The 20189-nt window shown below is 37.7% G+C and overlaps 1 protein-coding gene across 3 annotated transcripts in view; it reads left to right on the top strand.

Annotated features, from left to right (window-relative positions):
• The window catches only part of LOC150078508 (rho GTPase-activating protein 39-like), a 789750-nt gene that overhangs the window by 408891 nt on the left and 360670 nt on the right, over positions 1-20189 (top strand). For all 3 annotated transcript variants that reach the window (XM_090385235.1, XM_090385234.1, XM_090385233.1), the window contains exon 7: positions 6974-8079. In XM_090385235.1, coding sequence (XP_090241361.1) covers positions 6974-8079 — 1106 coding nt within the window. The remainder of the gene's footprint in view (positions 1-6973; positions 8080-20189) is intronic.

The raw sequence follows: 20189 nt of genomic DNA, 5'->3' as shown, positions 1-20189 counted from the left end.
CAGCACTTGAGATTACCCTACGATTGTCTCCAGCGGTACCACGTGGTTCGGTCGAAATTCTGGAGGTCACAGCCATAAAACAATAGAAACAATTAGCAGTCACCTGTTTATTGGGCTTTTCTGTTAGTGAAATCTATCATAAACGGAGTAGGGCTTTTCTGTTAGTGAAATCTATCTTACTGAATTTGCGATAATACCAACAGCTGGAATTTTGTGGGTTATTATGGTGAAATGTATTTACATTTCCATGAAATCTTCAATAATATAAAAAAATTAATTTTCAGATATTCTCTTCATTCCTATTTTTAAAGCTTTGTAACTCATTACTCCGTTTTCACTTGCGCGTATCGTGTTACTTGCAATTTGTGTGTGCCGTGTCCTTTGTTATTGATTGCTTATCTTTTTACTGTTTTAAATTTTAACTTCCACCCACAAATGTCAGTGAACAGAAATGTCAACTAGTTAGTATGTCCATATTACAGTACATATTAATTATTCCGATTATCACTTATATTCTTCCGATTTTCACGTATCATTTAATTTTTTAATTGGTAAGGTAATATAGGGTAAATTTGTGCTTAATATATCTTTACTTTTATAGCCTGTGGATAATATTCCTCCTATTTTCTCTAATTAGAATCACTGTTTAATAGAATTAAAATTCAATTCACAAACGTGATCACAATGACCGACGTTTACTATGCATCGTATAGTGAATGGTATTTTACTATGGTGAGTTCGGCGTAACGTGATTTGATTGTACAGTGAACCAATTGTAAAGGGAGGGGCACATTGTATTTTTAACTATTTATGTGAAACTTCGGATAATTGGGGCAGCCGCTTAATCGGGCGAAAATGCACTATTCTCGATGTGTCCCAAATAACTGGAATGGACTGTATTAGAAGATGAAATGCACAAGGCATAATTTCTTATGGGTTTAGGTAATTAAATATATAATATTGGGTTAGATACACCATAGTTCCCCCATAAATTTGAACTATGTATGTAGTGTCAAAGGCATCGTTTTAACTATATCATTAACTATATAATATCGTTATATAATTAACTGTAACTATATAATATCTGCTATATAATTAACTCTATAACTTCAAAATGATCGTCTGGGTGGTGATATTCACTGAAAATAAATAACAGTAGTCTTCTATACTAGAGAAGTGTTATTTATTTGAAGTAGAGAATACCAGCTATCTAGTTGTGAAGGCACCCACAATATGAGATACAATTAAACAATGCCTTTGACACTACATACGTAGTTCAAATTTATGAGTAAACTATGGTGAATCTACACCGATATTATATAATTAACTGTGATATTACATGAAGGTGATCCATAGTTCAGAATCCTGTCCTAAAGCCAGCTTGTTCTTTAGGTTGATTCTCATCAAGTGTTCTTTCTAATCTGTTAGTAATGACCTTTATGAACAACTTGTAGATGTGGGATAACAAGCTAATTGGTCTATAATTTCCAATTTCTGATTTATCTCCTATCTCCTTTCTTATGCAGCAAAACTGTGACTGCCTTGTTCCACGTGTTTTCTGATGCATTTTGTGAAGAGTCTTGCCAGTTTCTGTTTCATGTCTCTTCCTTCCAATTTTAACAACTCTACAGTAACTACATCTTCTCCTGGGGCTTTCTGATTCTTCATTTTCTTCAATCCATATTCTACCTCATCAGGAAGGATATCGGGTATGTCGTATGTGTTACTAATTTGTAATCCACCTTCCCCACTGCTGGCATCATTTCCTCGCTCCTTATATAATTCTCTATAGTAGTCTTCTGCTATTTGATTTAGGCCTTCTCTGCTATTTATAAGTACAGCATCTCTTTTCTTCAGTTTCAGTATCATTTGTCTTTCTGTATTACTGCTCCTAGCTGCTGATTTAAGTCCTTTGTTTTAATGCTTGAGTTAAATCTTGTGTTAAATCTTCTTATGTCCTCTCTGAGTCTCTATAATGGTTTTTCATAACTCGGTATACAGGCAGTTCTCGCTTTACAAGTTTTCGCTTTACGAGTTTATTATTATTATTATTAATATTAGCTATATGGTGCAAGGAAGCCTAAGGCTTATGCTGCAACAGCCAAAAAAAAATTCCTGAGTTACCCTGAGAGAGAGAGAGAGAGACAAAAGTAGAAGGGAATCACCAAGAAAGAGAAGAATGATGATATCCAGCTCAGGAACCTGGGTGTGCCAAGCCCATACTCACCAGATATGAGCCCCTGGGGTTAGTTCCCGGGTTTACAAGTTTTTCTTTCCCAAGTATCAAGAAAACCAAAGATATGAACATTAATTGCAAAAAATGAATGTTAAACATTCATAAATACCACATTCAAACCATGTGCATAGCTATAAAATACAGTGTACCCCGCTTTACAATATTAATCAGTTCCACAGACACCATTGTATCGTTAAAATACCGTAATGTGAACCCAATAACACATTGGTTTTTTTTTGTAATTCGTTTCAAGATCTCGGAAGTTGAAATTTTTGCTGTATAACTAAGCAATTTCTCTCTCTAAAATGTCATTTTTAAGGTCATGAGTGGGACTTTAAGGCCATATAAAAAGGTCATGAGCTTGATTTGAAAATTGTATTAGTTACCAATTCAAATCAAAATTTCACTGCTTTCATTGTTATCATATGTTCCGTTATAAGAATCAGTTTTTAACAGCTTTGTGATATTTTTATAAAGCACATTTCTGGAGGACACTACCATAAAACAATAAAAACAATTTGCACTTTCCAGTTTATTGGGCTTTTCTGTTACTTACTGCAAGCAATTATAAACCGGTAATAAACTCGATCTTGCATTTGCGAAAATACTGATAGCTGGAATTATGTGGTTTTTTAAGTTATCATGGTGAAATGTGTTTCCCCTTTACTGAAATATTCAATTGTATAAAAAAAATTTCAGAATCTTCTCTTCATTCCTTTTTTAAGCTTCGTAAACTTGTTACTCCACGCGAATCATGTTAGTTGCAATTTGTGTGTCTCGTTAAAAAATGCTTATGCATGCATTCGTAAAATTTGTAATTAAAAGTGAAGATTATCTTGGAAACAAACACCTCTTGAAACATTTCTGAAGACGACTCCTTGTTCAACAAACCGAGTGCCGAGCCAATAATGAGTGATCAACGAGTGTGCATTTAGTTGATGATGATGAAGAATAAACATTCTCTAACATTTGTAAGTCGTAAATAATTTCTCTATTATTATAATTTGCTTGATTTTACAGACTACGTTTTCATTTCTTTTGATAAATCAATCATTGTTTAAACATAAACTAATTAGCTAACTAATTTCATTGCTGAGCACGTAACCCCTATTTTTAACCTTATGTCTATGGGAAATAAATTGTCGCTTTACGAGTGCGTGCTAGGAACTCAATTTTGTCCTTGGCAGTTTTTATCATGCTCTTCGTTTGTCGTCTTCGGTTCATCATGAAAAGTGTTTCTTGGCTAATATTTTCTTCTTTGGATTTCTTTTTACCTATAGATTTCCTCGTCAATATCTCGGTCCTGAACAGTCTGCAGAAGATCAAACTTGTTCTTAAGTTCCAGTACATACTGCTTTTTTCTCCTCTTCTGTTATCTCAAAGACCTTCATATTATTTACTCGAGTCAGTTTTTTCCCTTTCTTTTCTTACATCTATATCAATTGTCATCTTACCATTCTGTGATCAGTTCCAACATTTACCTTGTTCAGGATGGTAACATCATTCACGATGCATCTTCTGTTAGTGAGGATGAAGTTGATTTCATTAGTTGTTAATCCATTTGAGCTCTTCCATGTGCACTTTCCCTTCACTCTTTTCTTGAAAAAAGTATTCATTACTGACATTCTTTGAGATTCTGCAAATTCCACAAGTTGGTCACCTGTTTCATTTCTTTCACCAATTTCAAAATTTCCTATAGTTCCCCTTTCTGTGCTGTTTTGTCTCTTTCCAACCTTAGCATTGAATTCCCCCATAATGATAGTGTAGTGGGTTTTCTGCTCATCTAGAAGATTCGATTTTGGTGTTCATTTCTTCAACCTCTTCATCATCATCACTCGATATTGGTGCATAAATCATTATAACCTTTAGTAGTAGTCTTGACACCCTTGGTGATGTACTTTTGAATTCCAAAATGTTATTTTTCATATCTTTGTGGTCCAGAAAACCAAGTCTACCTTTGCTCCTTTCACTGTTTCCATTGGTGTACAGCAGATTTCCATTTAAAAAACTTATAAGCAGTTAATTTATTCTTGTTGTTTCAGCCAATGATATTCCAACTGACATTTTCTAATTCCTTTTCCAGCTCTAATAACCTATCTTCATCGATGAGCGATCTTACGTTGTAACAGGCAAGCTCAGTTTCCGTGTATGGCAGCCTGGTCACACCCAGAGATTCTTAGCACCCTTTGCTTCCATTCTGATCCTCTCGCTGCTGTAAGAGGGTGAGTGAAAGCCACTGGGGACTGAGGGGCCATTTGTTTCGTCATGCTGGAGGGTTTGGTCTTTTCCTTTTCACGCTAACCAGGCGTCTTGAAGAAAACTACTGTACACATTTGTTGGCACCTAAATGAGGTAATAGGGGTTACCAAGGTGTGCATGAGTGGATTTTAGGGTGGCAGGCCAACCGGACTTCTCCTAAATCTTCTGAAATAGAAAGATATTGGATCCATCAGTGTTTTAGACTGTGTCTGATAACACACAGAATGCGTGTTCCCCCTCTAAGCCTCCTGCATGTAGGTAGCAATGACCCCAGATAACATACCAACTGTGCGGTACTATACTCAGGGTAGTGGAGAATGAAAAAAGACCTGTGGGTAATTGTTCAGTCAGATATGAAGTTTTCTGAGCAGGGCAGACAGGCTACAAGGCAATGGTCAGGCCACACCTTGAGTACTGCCTACAGATCTGGCGGCTTCATTTTAGGAAAATGTAGAGCTGCTATAACGAGTACAGAGAAGGGCAACAAGATTAGTGAGTGAAACAAAGGGTCACTGTTACCAAGTAAGGCTTAAGTTCTGCATATTGCAGCATCTGAAAACTAGGGACCTGCAAGGTGATCTGATTGAGGTGTATTAGGTCTTGAATGGTTTGTATAAGTTCAATGCTGATGGGATTCTTCCTCTTGCCCAGATTCCACACCTGAGGGGCCATAAATTCAAATTGAGGAAAGACAGCTGTAGAATAAATGTCCAAAAATTTTCCTTAACCAGCATGTGGTTAATTGTTGGAACCAACTTCCATCTGCCATTGTGGTAGTTGACAGCTTAAATAAATTCAAGGCTGACTAAACAAACTTTTGGAGTGAATGGATGGATGAAACAGGAAGGGGTTTTCTTTTTTTTTTTTTTTTTTAGTTAGTTAATGCTGTATAAGCTTGCTTTCTTGCATTGTATGCCTCTGCTAATGCTAATTCTAATTTCTCTTTTCTGTAACTCATGGATGCAGGCTTCTGCTCAATGTTCAGGACCATGGTAGCCAAGTCCTTCCATGCTCCTCTCTTCCAATACCCAGGCTCAACCAATGTCTCTATTTATTTCATAATCTATACAATGAATCCCACTTTAACAGTTAAGTGTCAACCCAACACTAACATTCATAAGCACCAATTCCTCTGCAATGCTACCTGCAAACATCTATTTAACATAAAAATGAAGTAACTTCTTGATTGCATAGTGAATAGGAATGTTGGACTCTAGAATTGAAATAATGAAATTGGTATAAAATTACTGCATGTTTACTCAGAAACTAAGAATTTTTCACTCTGAAATCAAAACTGGAATCGTAATGAGATTTATTGCATGGATTATATTGTCATCCATTCCAATTTACCCAAATTACTTAATCTTGCTGACCCACAGGTGTCTCAAATCATTCTGAAACTATGAATTAGGGTAAAATAGGAAAGTATTTAGAACTTCATCTCTGCAGATACAGATACTGAACATGGACAACAATTTACATGGTTATGTGGATGATCATTGTCATCCTTGTGACTAAATGAGGGTTAAATTAAGTTTGTGCACAGATGCTTTATTTCCAGTTGTTACTGTATGCTGATGCCCATTCTTTCTTAGTAGGAGTATCTTTTTGGTCCACAACTTATCTTATTGTTTTTCTCTTCATCCTTTCCAGCAGTTTTACATCCTTCCTAAAATGAGTTTTTCAAATTTGTATTATATTCAAGATGTGGCATCATTGTTGCTTTATATAATGGGATAATTACTGGTTTATTGTTTTTGGTAAGGTCCCTGTATATAATTGACAAAATCTCATGAACATCCTTGTAACCTGTTTGCAGTCTCAAAGAACAGCATGTCAGATTGTAAAAAAAGTTCCCAATATTTTTAGCATTTAAAAAAAAATCTTGTTCACTTTTTGTTCCTTTTGTTTCTAATTTGCATTTCTTTTGGGCATAATTTTATGCTACTGTTTAAAATATTTTTTTAATACGAGTTATCATTGCATTTTGTAATATAAAAGAATCTTTATTTAAAAAAGCTATTATGCTTTAAGTTAATTACAAATAATGAAGTTTAAGTGTGCTTTCTTAGTTAGTTACAAATTTTGTATGTTAGCTTGTCAAAATTTTCTAAGGGACAATTCTATGTTATGTTGAGGGAGATATGCAAAAGGACTTAAAGTAGTCTTTATTGAAGTAGTCATTTTGAAGCTAATGGGAAAGTATATTAATGCAATCTTTCAGCCTAAATCTTTTAAAAATATCTTATTTATTTTGTGGTTTCTTATTTTTGTGACAGTTTAGTGATAACAATCTCTTGTTTTGTTCAGGAGTTATTTAAAGAAGTTTATACTACCCCATCTTTAAATGGTGTAAATCTCTCAAAGTCATTTTTCTCATTCATATTTATGTATTTAATTATAATTTTCTAAACTAAAGAGTAATGAATATGTATTCTAACTTGAAATCATTTACATTTCATTGTGGTATTTTTATAGAAAACCAGATTCAGATTCTTCAGATAGTGTTTGTTCTTCTTATCCACAAAGCAGAATTCTACCTGACATGCTGATCTCAGACATCAGTAGTAAACAGTTTTCCCAGCAACAGAATATGAAAGATAAAAATTTGATCTTAGATGTTCAACCTCCATCTAAATCAACAGTGAGTGGATTTACACCAGTAAGACAGTATTCCTTTGAAGTTGGTATAATTCCCTCTTCAGTAAGTAACCCTAAACAGTCATGTGTTGATTCATCAATGGCAATAGAAAGAAATAATTTTGTAAAATTGGGCCTGAGTAATAAAGGAAATAGTGAGGTAGGAACAACACGTGCAACTAATAGGCATATACATATGGGAAAATCAACACCTCAGCCACATAGAAAACATCATAGTGAAGATCTATCACCAAATGCTCAAGAATATTTTGGTCTGCCTTGCTCACACCTGTATTCTGTAGAAAGCAGTACCAGCAAGTATCCAGCTGACAGCTTGTGTACTCCACTTACAAGTCGAAGAAATTGGTTGCGAAAAAGTTCAAGAAGTACTGATAGTAGTGCATCAAGTCCTCAGAGTCCATTAGTGCCAAATAGTGAAAGCACACATGCATATCAACCTGATATTGCTCACCATACCATTGAAGAATTACAGTCAAGTCACCACGATCATGCTTCAGGATATTTATCACCTCATTCTCTTAGTTCATCAGTGCATGGTTTGGAAAATAATTTGAGGTCACAAGGAAGTAATATTGCATTGGAAAGTCAGCATAAGCTTATATCAGATAGCATAACATCTCCCAGACCACATCAGACATATCTTGCATCTAAGTCCACCTCAGTTACATGTGACAAGGAAAATAAAGTTATATGTAGTAAGGACAGCAGTGAAATGTCATTTAGGTCTTATTTTGATCATATAAATGGTGAGCTCTCAAAGCCTTCCCCAGCTGTAATTGATAATGCAAGTGTAAATCAAAATGAACAGTCAGTACCTCTATATAGCAATGTGGAATATCCTCCAATTTGGACTTGTAGGACAGACAATCATAGTTATCACTTGCCACTGCAGCACTATCTCCTTGAACAAGCAAAACTCTCAGGTAAGGAACATTTGCTGCTTTGGTTTGATATAAATTATAGGCTTTGCATAAGATACATTATTTACATAATTAAATAGTCAGCAACTTATTCATTTCTGAAATGATAATTTTTCTATTATCAAAGAAACAAAGTTTTGAAGAAATAAATGTGAGGTGTAACAATAAGATATATGACAAATTTTTTATGTTGTTCAATTTGTGAAAGAAATTAAAATTTTGTGTTATGCTACTATCTGTTAACCATCTTATTTCCAAATGGGAGCTCCTCTATTATACTGGCTTTATTACAGTAGTCTCTTGTAATCATTATTCATTATTTTATTCATTCTTCATTTTATTGTATTCATTACACATGGCTCAGCCTTACTTGCACCTCCACTTCTCAGCATGATCAGCTGGGAAAGTCTTAGACTTTCCCACTGGGTGTGGGAAAGTCTAAGACTTTCCCACACCCAGTGCCCTAGGGTCCAATCTGATTAGTTTTTTCTTCCTTGTTTTCACATGTATAAAAAATTGCTTGTCCCCATTCTTTGCTCTTTTAGCCAATGTTTTCTCATATGCTTTGGCTTCCCTGACCTTATTTGTGGTGATATTTCAGATCAACTTGTACCTGTTATAGGCTTATTACTTAATACCTGTTATATTAACTGTCCCATGCTATCTTTTTCTGCACTGTTTGATCAGCCAGCTCTGCAGTCATCCATTTCAGCATACTTCTCCTGCAATATTTTCTTAAAGATATGTATGCGTTCGTGGCTTCTGTGATTTTTGCTTTAAAAGTATTCCATAATTCAAATGTATTCCCCCATCCCTTGGCAATCTGCCCAGTTTACAGATGCCATTTAGCACCTTAAACTGTCAAAGTCCCCTCTTCTGAAGTTAAAACCTGTGCCTTTATCTTTAACTACTGCAACATGTTTGTTTGTTATTTGGTTTTTAGGAGCATTAGCAACTAAGGCCATATTGCTCTGGGGATATGCGGTGGTCATTCCCTGACCTTTCCGCATCCTCTGTATTTGATGGTCACGGGCTCAAACCCCAGTCTAATCAAGAAGTGTGTGCTACGCACAGTTACTCCTGCCCATCTGGCTACGGAGGTGCCTACTGCAACATCTTTCTTCTTCTTCTTCTTCCAGCTGATGATTGCATGATCACTTCCTGATTATGTTTCCTATACTTTAAGCCCTGTGATGTCATCTGAATCATTAGTAATGATGAGATCAAGAATATTCTCACCCTAGTACTTTCTCTAACATGCTGATACAAATAATAATCATCTAGTTTATTTAAAAAAGTTTTCCTCATTGAGTTTCCCTCCCACTTATTCCAATCAATCAATCAATCAATCAATCAATCTGGGGGGGGGGCAGATTAAAGTCACCCATAATAAGACATTCACACTTGCTTGCCCATCCCATCTGCATGTAAAGACACTCGTCATATTCTTCAAAATCTTCTGGTCTGTAGATTACTCCCACTCCCATTGTTCCTTTTCTTCTGACTAACTCACACCATCCAGATTCTATGCTGGCAGACATAACTTCAGACTAAGCAAAAGCTCTTTTCGTGCTCAGGTTGCTTTTGATAAGAATCATGTCCTCCACCCCTTCTATCATCCCTGGCTTTCCTAAATACATTATACATACCTTAGTGGAACTCATCATCACCGATTTTCAGGTGGCGCCACATTTCTGTTAGCCCTATTATATCAGCATTAGTTTTCCTAACCAGGAGTTCAAATTCAGCCATTTTATTGACAATGCTCTTGCCATTACTGTAGAAACATTTGAGACAAAATAATCTTCTATAGTTTACTACCCTGACACACCCCTTTAAGTTATTTAGTTTTGTATCACAAGCTATATTTACCCTCTCATTTTAAACAGTGTTACCCTCCAAACATCTTATTAACTCGGCTGTTGTGGTAACAAAGAAGAAGTCCTTGTTTAAAGAAACAAAAAAAATGTGAAATAAAGATTAATAGGAATCCATATTCACTGCAGCTGTTTACATACTACTTAAATATATTTACATCCTGCCCCCGGTGCCAAGCATATTTCGAGGCCAAGCGATATTTCTGTGATTTATAGAGTGCTCTTCAAAGGTGATTAAAGTCATTTTTAAGTTCTTACATTTCTCTAAGGTCTTATTTTCAAAACCGTTCTATACTTGAAAAGCCATAGGTTAGAACACAGCAAGGAAACCCACCTTTCTTTCGTTATCCATATTTATAGGTCACTAACCAACTAACACTTTAACCGCTTGGCATCCTAGCGGCACTGCTCCTACCTCCCCCCGGCGGGGCTGGAAACCGTAGCAGATAAGTCTTACCAAGGGATAAAAGGAGCAAACATGGCAAACACAGACCATCAGAATATTGAGAATGATAACCCAAAGAAACAAAAGACTGATCGGATAGAGCAACCTTGCCCATCGTTCTTAATCATCCACTCACTTACTAGCCAGCTTATGAGTAAATTGTTTCCCTCTGTCATTCAAAAACATCTGGAGGGTATTGCAGGATCTCCAAGACAGTTAAGAGACTGCAATCAGGACACTTACAGTAGAAACCACGAACCACAGACATTCTGAGAAGCTGTTACAACTCACAAGCTTTGCTGGCATTCCAATAAAAATATCTCCTCATACAACCCTAAATTCATCTAAAGGTGTGATATCCATTTGGGACCTATTAAATGCCACCGAGGAAGAAATAACTCAAGAGCTGCAGGGACAACACGTAATTGAAGCAAGACGAATAATAAAATAAATGGGCCTGTTGTACCTGGATTCCATTGCATAAAGAGATAAATACTGTATAATCCAGTGAAAAACTTTTAATAACAAATGGCGTGAAGCTTTCAGGGTTAAATAGGCCCTTCATCAGCAAATTCTAATGGGATAAAGATGTTAGAGACAAATTTAACAGATACAGAGTTGTGTGCACAGTGATGCGTGCATGGTCACGAGATTAAACATTCAACTACTAGATTGCTCCTCGTTGTTGCACGGACATGTGTGGATTTGCTGCCAGCGTTTATCCAGTTTCAAGATAGTTGCCTCCAAGATAGGGTGTAGCCTCTTGCCCTTACAGCAATTCATGGTTCCCGAATTGCATGTATGTTAAGTGACTCTAGCCAGAGGTGGTGGCAAAAGTGTCGGGATTGGTCAGTCACTTCGTAATCGCGTTTGTGGTAGTAGTAGTAGTAGTAGTAGTGGCACTTGATGCAAGAAAGCAAGTGTAGGAGCTTATGCAGCATCAGCCAAAAAAAAAAAATAAATAAATAAAAAATAAAAAAAATAAATAAAAAAAAATCAAAAAAAAAAAAAAAAAAAATCACACCATTCCCTCCAAATGCCTGTCCAGTTCCTCCTTAAATTTATTTAATCTATCAACTTCCACAACGACAGATGGAAGTTTGTTCCAGCAATTAACCACCCGCTGGCTAAAGGCAAATTTCCGCACATCTATTCTACATCTATCCTTTCTTAATTTGAACTTATGTCCCCGTAGGTTCGTATTCTGAACAAGTGGGAGGATCCCATCAGAATTCAGCGTGCTCAACCCATTCAAGGCCTTATAGACCTCAATCAGATCACCGCGCAGGTGCCTAGTCTCCAGCCACTGCAATTTGCAGAACTTAAGCCTCTCTTGGTAAGAGGATCCCTTCATTCCCCTCACCAATCGTGTTGCTCTTCTCTGTACACGCTCAAGCAAATCTACATCCTTCCTAAAATGAGGCCTCCAGACCTGTACGCAGTACTCAAGGCGTGGCCTGACCATTGCCTTATACAGAGGGACAATCACCTCCTTTTCCCTGCTAGCAAAATTCCTATATATCATTGACACGGTGGGTCGACCAGAAGTGTTCCGCGATTGCAGATTGGTCAATCTCAATCTCACCAAGGCGAATTGACCCGTCGTGCTCTGCAAGGTGGCCTTGAAGGCATCTCAAGCTCTCCCCTATGTATATAGAGAATGCAAGCTCCCTGGGTAGGAGCTTGCATTCTTTGGTTTCTAACGTGAAGACTCCGGTCACCACTCTTTTGCGCAGCGGTGTGGTATATTAGCATTAGCATTTAGCATTAGTAGAGGCATATGATGCAAGAAAGCAAGCTTATTCAGCATCAGCCAAAATAAAAAAAAAAAAAACCCCACTCCCATTTCACCCCTCCGTTCGTTCGAAATACAGTAAACCCCCGCTATTCGCGGGGGTTACGTTCCTGAGAAATTCCGCGAATACTGAAAACGCGAATACTGAGTTATGGCGCCCATGGTAATAAAAGGGTTCCGTTCCAAAGTATGAAATATATAACAAAAATTAGTCTAAAATTTTGTCTGTACGTATTATGTGTATTTACCTACATAATATGACTATGTACATAGACAAACGTAGAGAGTAAGTACATAAAAAAAAAAAAACCTAAGGCATCGAAATGAAAATAAGAAACAATTTATTAAATGTAATACTGTACATATTTATTAGACATTTTAAAGAAACCTTTCAAAAACATATCAAGAACATGGGTTGCTGGGCGAAAAATAACCATATCGATTTTTAAATCTTTCAAACCAGCCTTTGCTGGCTAAAAAACTTATCCAGCGAGTGCTATCACCAGTTTCACTAAAGTGTAGTGTTGATTAAGGTGTTTTGCCTTTTCACGAATGATAAGTGAACTTAACGGAATTTTATTTTGAGTTCGGTCTTCTATCCACAGATTTAAAGCCTTTTCCATTTTTTCTAATTTCACATCACGAGTTATAGAGCAAATTTTTGATGCAATTAGCGCGTTTTCACGGACACTACGGCGGATTTTTTCTTCCGATTTCTTGATTGATCGTACCGTTGACTCATTGATTTTATAATGTTCTGCCACTGAGGAGACACTTTCACCATTAGAAATTTTGTCTAACAATTCAATTTTACTCGCTAATGTCATCACCTTCTTTGATCTTTTCACAGTTCCCATTTTATTCGCGGCCATATTTTTGTAGGATTAGAAAAGAACTTGTCCACAATAAAATCACTTTCTTTTAACTTTAACACGCTCGAAAAAGTCTGTTTACATCAACACACTGCAAAATGGTAGATTTTTCACTTTTGTAAACGTATCAATTAAAAGCAAGAGATGAAACCTTCTATGACAAGCGCATTACACATACTGAACAAGGATTAGCTTGAAACATCCGCGCTCGCGATTTTGTCACCCCCCACCCATTGAGCGCAGGACACTTCCTTTTTACACCTTTTAAGTTATTTTTACTCATTTTTAGAGAATAAAGCACAATTACAAAATGAGGAGGCACACTTGATACACATAAAGCTGTGAGCGTGTAGCAAAACGAATAAACAACACCATAAAGGCAGAGACAACTCTATTAACACCTCACTAGCTCACATTTTACATTTCTGGGGGTTACTACCATAAAACAATAAAAACAATTTCCAGTTGCGTTCCTGCTAGTGGAATCTGTTATAAACTGGTAGTGAACTCGATCTAATTGCATTTGCGATAATACCGATAGCTGTAATTGTGTTGGTTTTTAAGTTATTATGGTGAAATGTGTTTCCCCTTCACTGCTATAAAAAAATAAATACATTTTCAGAATCTTCTCTTCATTTCTATCGTGTTGCGTTCAGTTGGGGTGATTCCGCGTTCGACTGCCATTTCTTGTAAACACAAAGGCGAATCGTGTATAAGCGAATTCGGTTCGTGTTATATACAATATCGTTCCCCTAAATTGTGTAAGATTGAATTAGTGTAGTGTAAACACGTGTTTAAGACGACTGACTGTACTACTCTGTGGACTGGGCAAAATGATTTTAGCCACACCCATGTTTTTTTCATGGCGGAAAATATTCCGGCGCTTTAAAATTCACATTTTTTTAGGTTTAAATCAGCGACCGCGAATACGCGAAACCGCGAATACAGATACCGCGAATAGCGGGGGTTTACTGTACCTGTCCAGTTGAGATATAAATTTGTTTAGGCTATCAACTTCAACAACAAGTGATGGAAGTCGGTTCCACCAACCAACCACCCGCTGGCCAAAGGCAAATTTCCGCACATCTATCCGACATCCGTCCTTCCTCAATTTGAATTTATGCCCTCTGAGGTGATTATTCTGAGCAAGATGAAGAATCCCATTGGCATTGAGCATGCTCAAACCATTCAAAGCCTTATACACCTCTATCAGATCACCTCGCCGGTGCCTAGTCTCCAGACTCTGTAATTTGCATAACTTAAGCCTTTCTTCGTAAGAGCAACCCTTTGTTCCATTCACTAATCTTGTTGCCCTTCTCTGTACCCGTTCCAGCAGCTCTACATCCTTCTTGAAATGAATCCTCCAGACCTGTATACAGTACTGAAGATGTGGCCTAACCATTGCCATATACAAGGGAATAATCACCTCCTTATCCCTGCTAGAAAAATTCCTGTATATCATTGACAAGACACCATGAGCTACTCTTGCAGCTCGTCTGCACTGCTCAGAGAACTTCATATCTGCCTGCACAATTACCCCCAGGTCCTTTTCATTCTCCACCACTGTCAGTGTATTACCGCAGAGTTGATACGTTGCTCTGGGGTTACTGTTTCCCATATGTAGTACTTTACATTTGTCAATGTTAAAAATTCATTTGCCACCTCTCAGCCCATATGTTCAACCTTTCCAGATCCTGTTGCAGCAGCATAGCGTCAGTAGTGTCCTTAACGACCCTGCCAACCTTTGTATCATCTGCAAACTTGGACATTAAACTTGATATCCCATCATCAATATCATTCATAAACACCGAAAACAACAACGGACCCAACACTGAACCCTGAGGAACTCCACTAATAACATTAGTCCACGTTGAGCAGTGTCCATTGATTACGACTCTCTGTCTTCTGCCACTCAACCATCCCCTTATCCATAGCAGCAATTTGCCTCCAATGCCACACTGCTCCAATTTGTGCAGCAGTCTTCCATGTGCAACAGTATCAAAAGCCTTTCTAAGATCCAAATATATAATATCAAAGTTATTCCCTGCATCCAGTTCTTTTGTGACTACATCATAGTATCCAATCAAATTGATCAGGCAAGACCTGCCCTTAACAAAACCATGCTGCGTCTGAGCTATAACTGAATTCTTGTCTAGATGATCCTGCAGTGCTTCTTTAACCAGTGCCTCCATTAATTTACCTGGAACAGAAGTTAAACTAACAGGTCTATAATTACTTGTGTCAGCCTTTGATCCTCCTTTGTGAATTGGGGTTACATTTGCACATCTCCAGTCTATGGGTACCTCCCCTGAGTCCAAAGAAGCTCTCATAATTATGGCTAGGGGTTTGCATACTTCCTTTGCTGCCTCCTTTAATATAACTGGATAGATCCCATCCACCCCAGGTGCCTTTTTTATGTTTATCCTCAACAATCTCTCCTCCACTTTCCTCTCAGTTATTACAAAATCATCCAGCTCACTGCCAATGTTTACTTTACCTACATCATTCTCCTTCCTGAATAACTCCTCATGCATGAATGTAGATGCAAAATACTCGTTTAGATTGTTAGCCACCTGAGCAGGATCCTCAACTGTTGAACCATCAATATCCAGTGGACCAATCTGATTCTTCCCTTTCCTTCTCGAGTTCAAATATGTAAAGAACTCTTTTCTGTTTTTCTTTGCATCCTTTGCCAAGGATTTTTCGTAGTCTGCCTTTGCCTGCCTAATCTCCTTTGTGACTTGGTTACAGACCAACTTATATCTATCATAGGCTTCCATGTCACCCATTAATTTGTATGTATCCCATGCATTTTTCTTCTCTGCCACATGTCTCATTAGTTCATCTGACAACCATTTAGGCCTAAACCTTGAACAATATTTCTTAGTTGGTATGTAAAGCCTGGTAGCCTCCAAGATTAGTTCCTTGAATGCTTCCCATTTTGAGTTTGCTGTTGGTAACATCATCAGTTGTGTCCCACTGTATAGAATTTAAATACTGTCTCAGACCATCATAGTCGCCTTTACGAAAACAAAAACCCTTCCCTTTACTTCTGATGGTAGTTACCTCCTTGAGTAAATCCCACTTCAACACACTGTGAACACTGCCACCTAGTGGTTCATGTATCTGCAGATTCTTAATGCATGAAGAATCACTACCGCAGTGATCCTCTTGTTGCCTCACTCTTGTTGCCTCACGAACATGCTGATGTAGAAAACAATCATCCAATAAATCCACAAAAGCCTTGCTAGTGTGCGAGTGACCAGTCCACAAATTCCAGTCAATATCTGGGAAATTAAAATCCCCCATTATAAGACTCTCTGATTTACTGGCCCACTCTATTTCCCTGTACAATATCTTATTATACTCATCAGAGTCATTAGGCCTATAGCACACTCCTACTCTCAATTTTGATTTCCCTATGCTTATGTCACACCAAACTGACTCGACACTGCCCTGTCCATCGATGTCGACTGGCTTCACTTCCTTGGACTTAATAGCATAACCCCTCCTCCCCTCCTGTCCTGTCTATCCTTTCTATACACATTGTATTCCCCAAATTCCAGTTCCGCATTACTTATATCTGTGTGACACCACGTCTCTGATATCCCAACAATATCTGCCTTTGATGTTTTGAGCAATACCTCAAATTCATCAAATTTATTTACCAAACTCCTAGCATTGGTGTACACGCAGGTATACATGCACCTGTTTCTATTCTTAGCTACCCTAACACAACCCATGTGTTTACTTGTACCTCAATGACTACCAGCAGTCTCTGAAATATCCTGCATCTTGTTTTTCAGGCTTCTGCTCATTTCAATAGAAGCAGTGCAAGAATCACTTCCACCTCTGCCAGTGGCTACTGTTAATCTATTAGTCCTTGTATCCCCCCCCAACTAGCAGTTTTCCGACCCACCTAACACTGCCTCGACAGCATCAGCAAAAATTCTTGCACCCATTCTATTTAAGTGTATCCCATCCCTGTAGAAGCAATCTCTCCTGTTAACAAGTACAGTCCAGGCTGAAAAAAATTCTACCCCTTGAGCCTTGCACAATCCCTCCAGGGCCGAATTGATCGACAAGGCTCTCATCATATACTCCCTCCTATCGTGTCTGGGCAGAATTGCAGACACTTTCAAGTTCAACCCTAATTCACGGCTTTTTTTCAACAGTGACCTGTACTTGCTAAGTAATTCCGCCGGTCTCCTACTCTTAATATCATTAGTGCCAACGTGTACAACTATATCACCTTTTGTGCCCTTAAAAGATGATATCCGCTCTACAATGTCATCAACCTTTGCCCCTGGCAGACATACCCTGGTCCTATTCCACCTATCCTTTTTACAAAGCATGTTCCCCGTTTCCCTGACAATAGAGTCACCAACAACTACTAGTTCCTGTGGGACCAGCGCATTCTGCCTAGAGGGCTGCCTCTGTGTTGCCTGATGACCAAGTGCAAGCACTGGCATTGATGTGGGCAGCTGAGAGCTTGATGGGCCCCTCAATTTATTTCCTTCGAGGGCATCCACCCTGTCCTTCAAGCTCTCATAAAGGCCCATAACAACGCTGAGTTGTCGCCTGATTTCCTTGCACTCCTTACATCGTGCACACACAAAGACATCCCCCTTGGCAGTATCATGTCCTGTACCCGACTGCTCCGCAAACATCAAGCAAACAGTGCATTTTAAAAGACTGTGATTCAGAGGGCAACTGCCCCCCTCAGTTCTCCCCTGATCCACAGCACTCCCATTAGCTTGAGCCTTTTGCTTTGCTGCTCTGGTCAGAGTCATGATTCCGATTTAATTCAATAAAATTCAAAACAAAAATTAAATCCTTAAGTTATATCCCAAAACAGTTATGTTATATATTTTTTTTTTCGGTATCTAGTGTTTTCTACGAGTTCCCTTTATACAACTTCCGTATCACGTGTACCACTATAGTTATTTATTAATTATTTGTTACGATTAAGTCGTTATATATATATAGAGTTAAAAATACAATTTAATTGACAATAAAGTTTATCAAGATTAATAGATTTACTGATTAATTGACAATATTATATTATGCACTATACTACACTAAGCTTATGCTATCGTGTAAAAATGGCGGGAATTCACGAACGGTATTTCTACGGACTCGTAAGTATTGATTAGCTTCCAAATCTCGCTATCTCAATTTAGAATAAACTAAGGACCCTGACCAGGTCTATAATCTACTTATAGAAGATAATTTGATATAACAATTGGTTAATAAATGGACTAAATTTGGTTAAAAAAAAAAAAAGACCTCTCGTTCAATTTGTGACACGTGGATTTGATACCGTTACCGATACTAAGTAATATCCAAAAAAATCTCTGTCTAAGTTAAACTTTAAACTAAGTATCGTAACTAGGAATATAAAGCTACTCTAGAAAATAAGTTAATATGACAATTTAAACTAATATAGCAGAAAATAAATCAGGAAAAACTTCTCTGTTTCATGAGCTTTAAGGAGCAACGACTGCACAGGCCAACCTCGCACCCATATTCGTAGAGCTTTTGATAAAGCATATGGCGTAACTTGCAAAGATTGTGGCAGCTGCTACATAGGGGAGAGCTCAAGATGCCTTCAAGACTGCCTTGCAGATTATGACAGGTCAATTCGCCTTGGTAAGACTGACCAATCTGCAATCGAGGAACACTTCTGGTTGACCCACCACGACCTTAACCCCAAATGCGATTACAAAATGATTGACCAATTGACCATGCGTGCATGGTCACGACACTGTCACCACCGCCTGTGGCTAGAGTCGCTTAACATATGCAATTCAAGAACTATGAATCACTGCAAGGGCACGAGGCTACACCCTGTCTTGGAGGCATCTATCTTGAAACTGGCAGGAAATCCACACATGTCCATGCAACAACAATGAGCAGCAATCTAGTAGTTGAATGTTTAATCTCATGACCACGCACGCATCACTGCATACACAACTCTGTATCTGTTAAATTTTGTCTCTAACGTCTTTATCCCATTGGAATTTGCTGAAGAAGGGGGCCATTTAACCCTGAAAGCTTCACGCCATTTGTTATAAAAAGTTTTTCTCTGGATTATACAGTATTTATCACTTTAAGATGAATAATGATTAAAAAAGATAATCAACTTACACCTACCAGAAATTTTATTCTCACCTTCAATACACCCAACTTACCCTCCTCTGTAAAAGCAGGTTATTTACTTTTCCACATCTGCCCCTACCTTCCAAACCCTTTAAGATGTTATAAATGCCAAAAGTGTGGCCACTCACAAACTATATGAAGAGGAGTTCCTGTCTGCCTCAATTGTGGTTCCTCAGATCAAAATGACTGTACAGCTACAAAAATAACCTGCTCAAATTGTAAAGGTGACTATCCTGCATATTGTAAGACATGTTGAAAGTGGAAAACAGAGAAAAAAATAGTAAAATACAAGGTTGAGAACAAAGTCAGTTACCAAGAAGCGAGAAAACTCGTTGCATCTACTATAACCAAAAATATGACCTATGCCAGTGCTGTAAAAAAGTATCAAACAGTCTCCACTCAAACTGATGTAACAGTTCCCACTAACAAATCAATTTCTGATTGGGCTAGAAATGTTCTTTCTGAGCAACAACCAAGTATACGTAAGCAACAATCCAAGTTCTCTGACCAGGAAAATAATACTCCTCTGACAATACCAGTGTCATCTCCTACTCCAGTGATAGATATCATATCACATAGTACAAATGCAAATGTAATGAAAAAATTCAGGACACAATCATGGACACAGATGGCACACCCGAATCTATGCAGAAGAGAAGTGGACACTGGTCAGTCAGTTTTCTCCAAAAAAGATAAACCAAAATTGGAACATCATAAGCCAGTAGCCTTCAAAAAGCAGGTCAGATACAGCTCCATCAATTAAACACAAATAATGCCATTGTATTTTACAGTGGAACTGCAGAGGCTTTCATTGCAACACAGATGATATCCATGATCTAATTAACTGATATTCTTCAGTTGCCCTTTATCTTCAGGAAACTTACCTAACCTCGCAAATTTTCTCCTCTGATAAAGAACTATTGTCTTTATAGAAGAGATCGTAATACATCAAATGTTGCCAT

The sequence above is a fragment of the Mastigoproctus giganteus genome, chromosome 11 (genome assembly GCF_048544385.1).
Source record: "Mastigoproctus giganteus isolate SK-2022 chromosome 11, ASM4854438v1, whole genome shotgun sequence".
Lineage (NCBI taxonomy): Eukaryota > Metazoa > Arthropoda > Arachnida > Uropygi > Thelyphonidae > Mastigoproctus > Mastigoproctus giganteus.
This window is presented reverse-complemented; position numbering and strand designations above follow the sequence as displayed.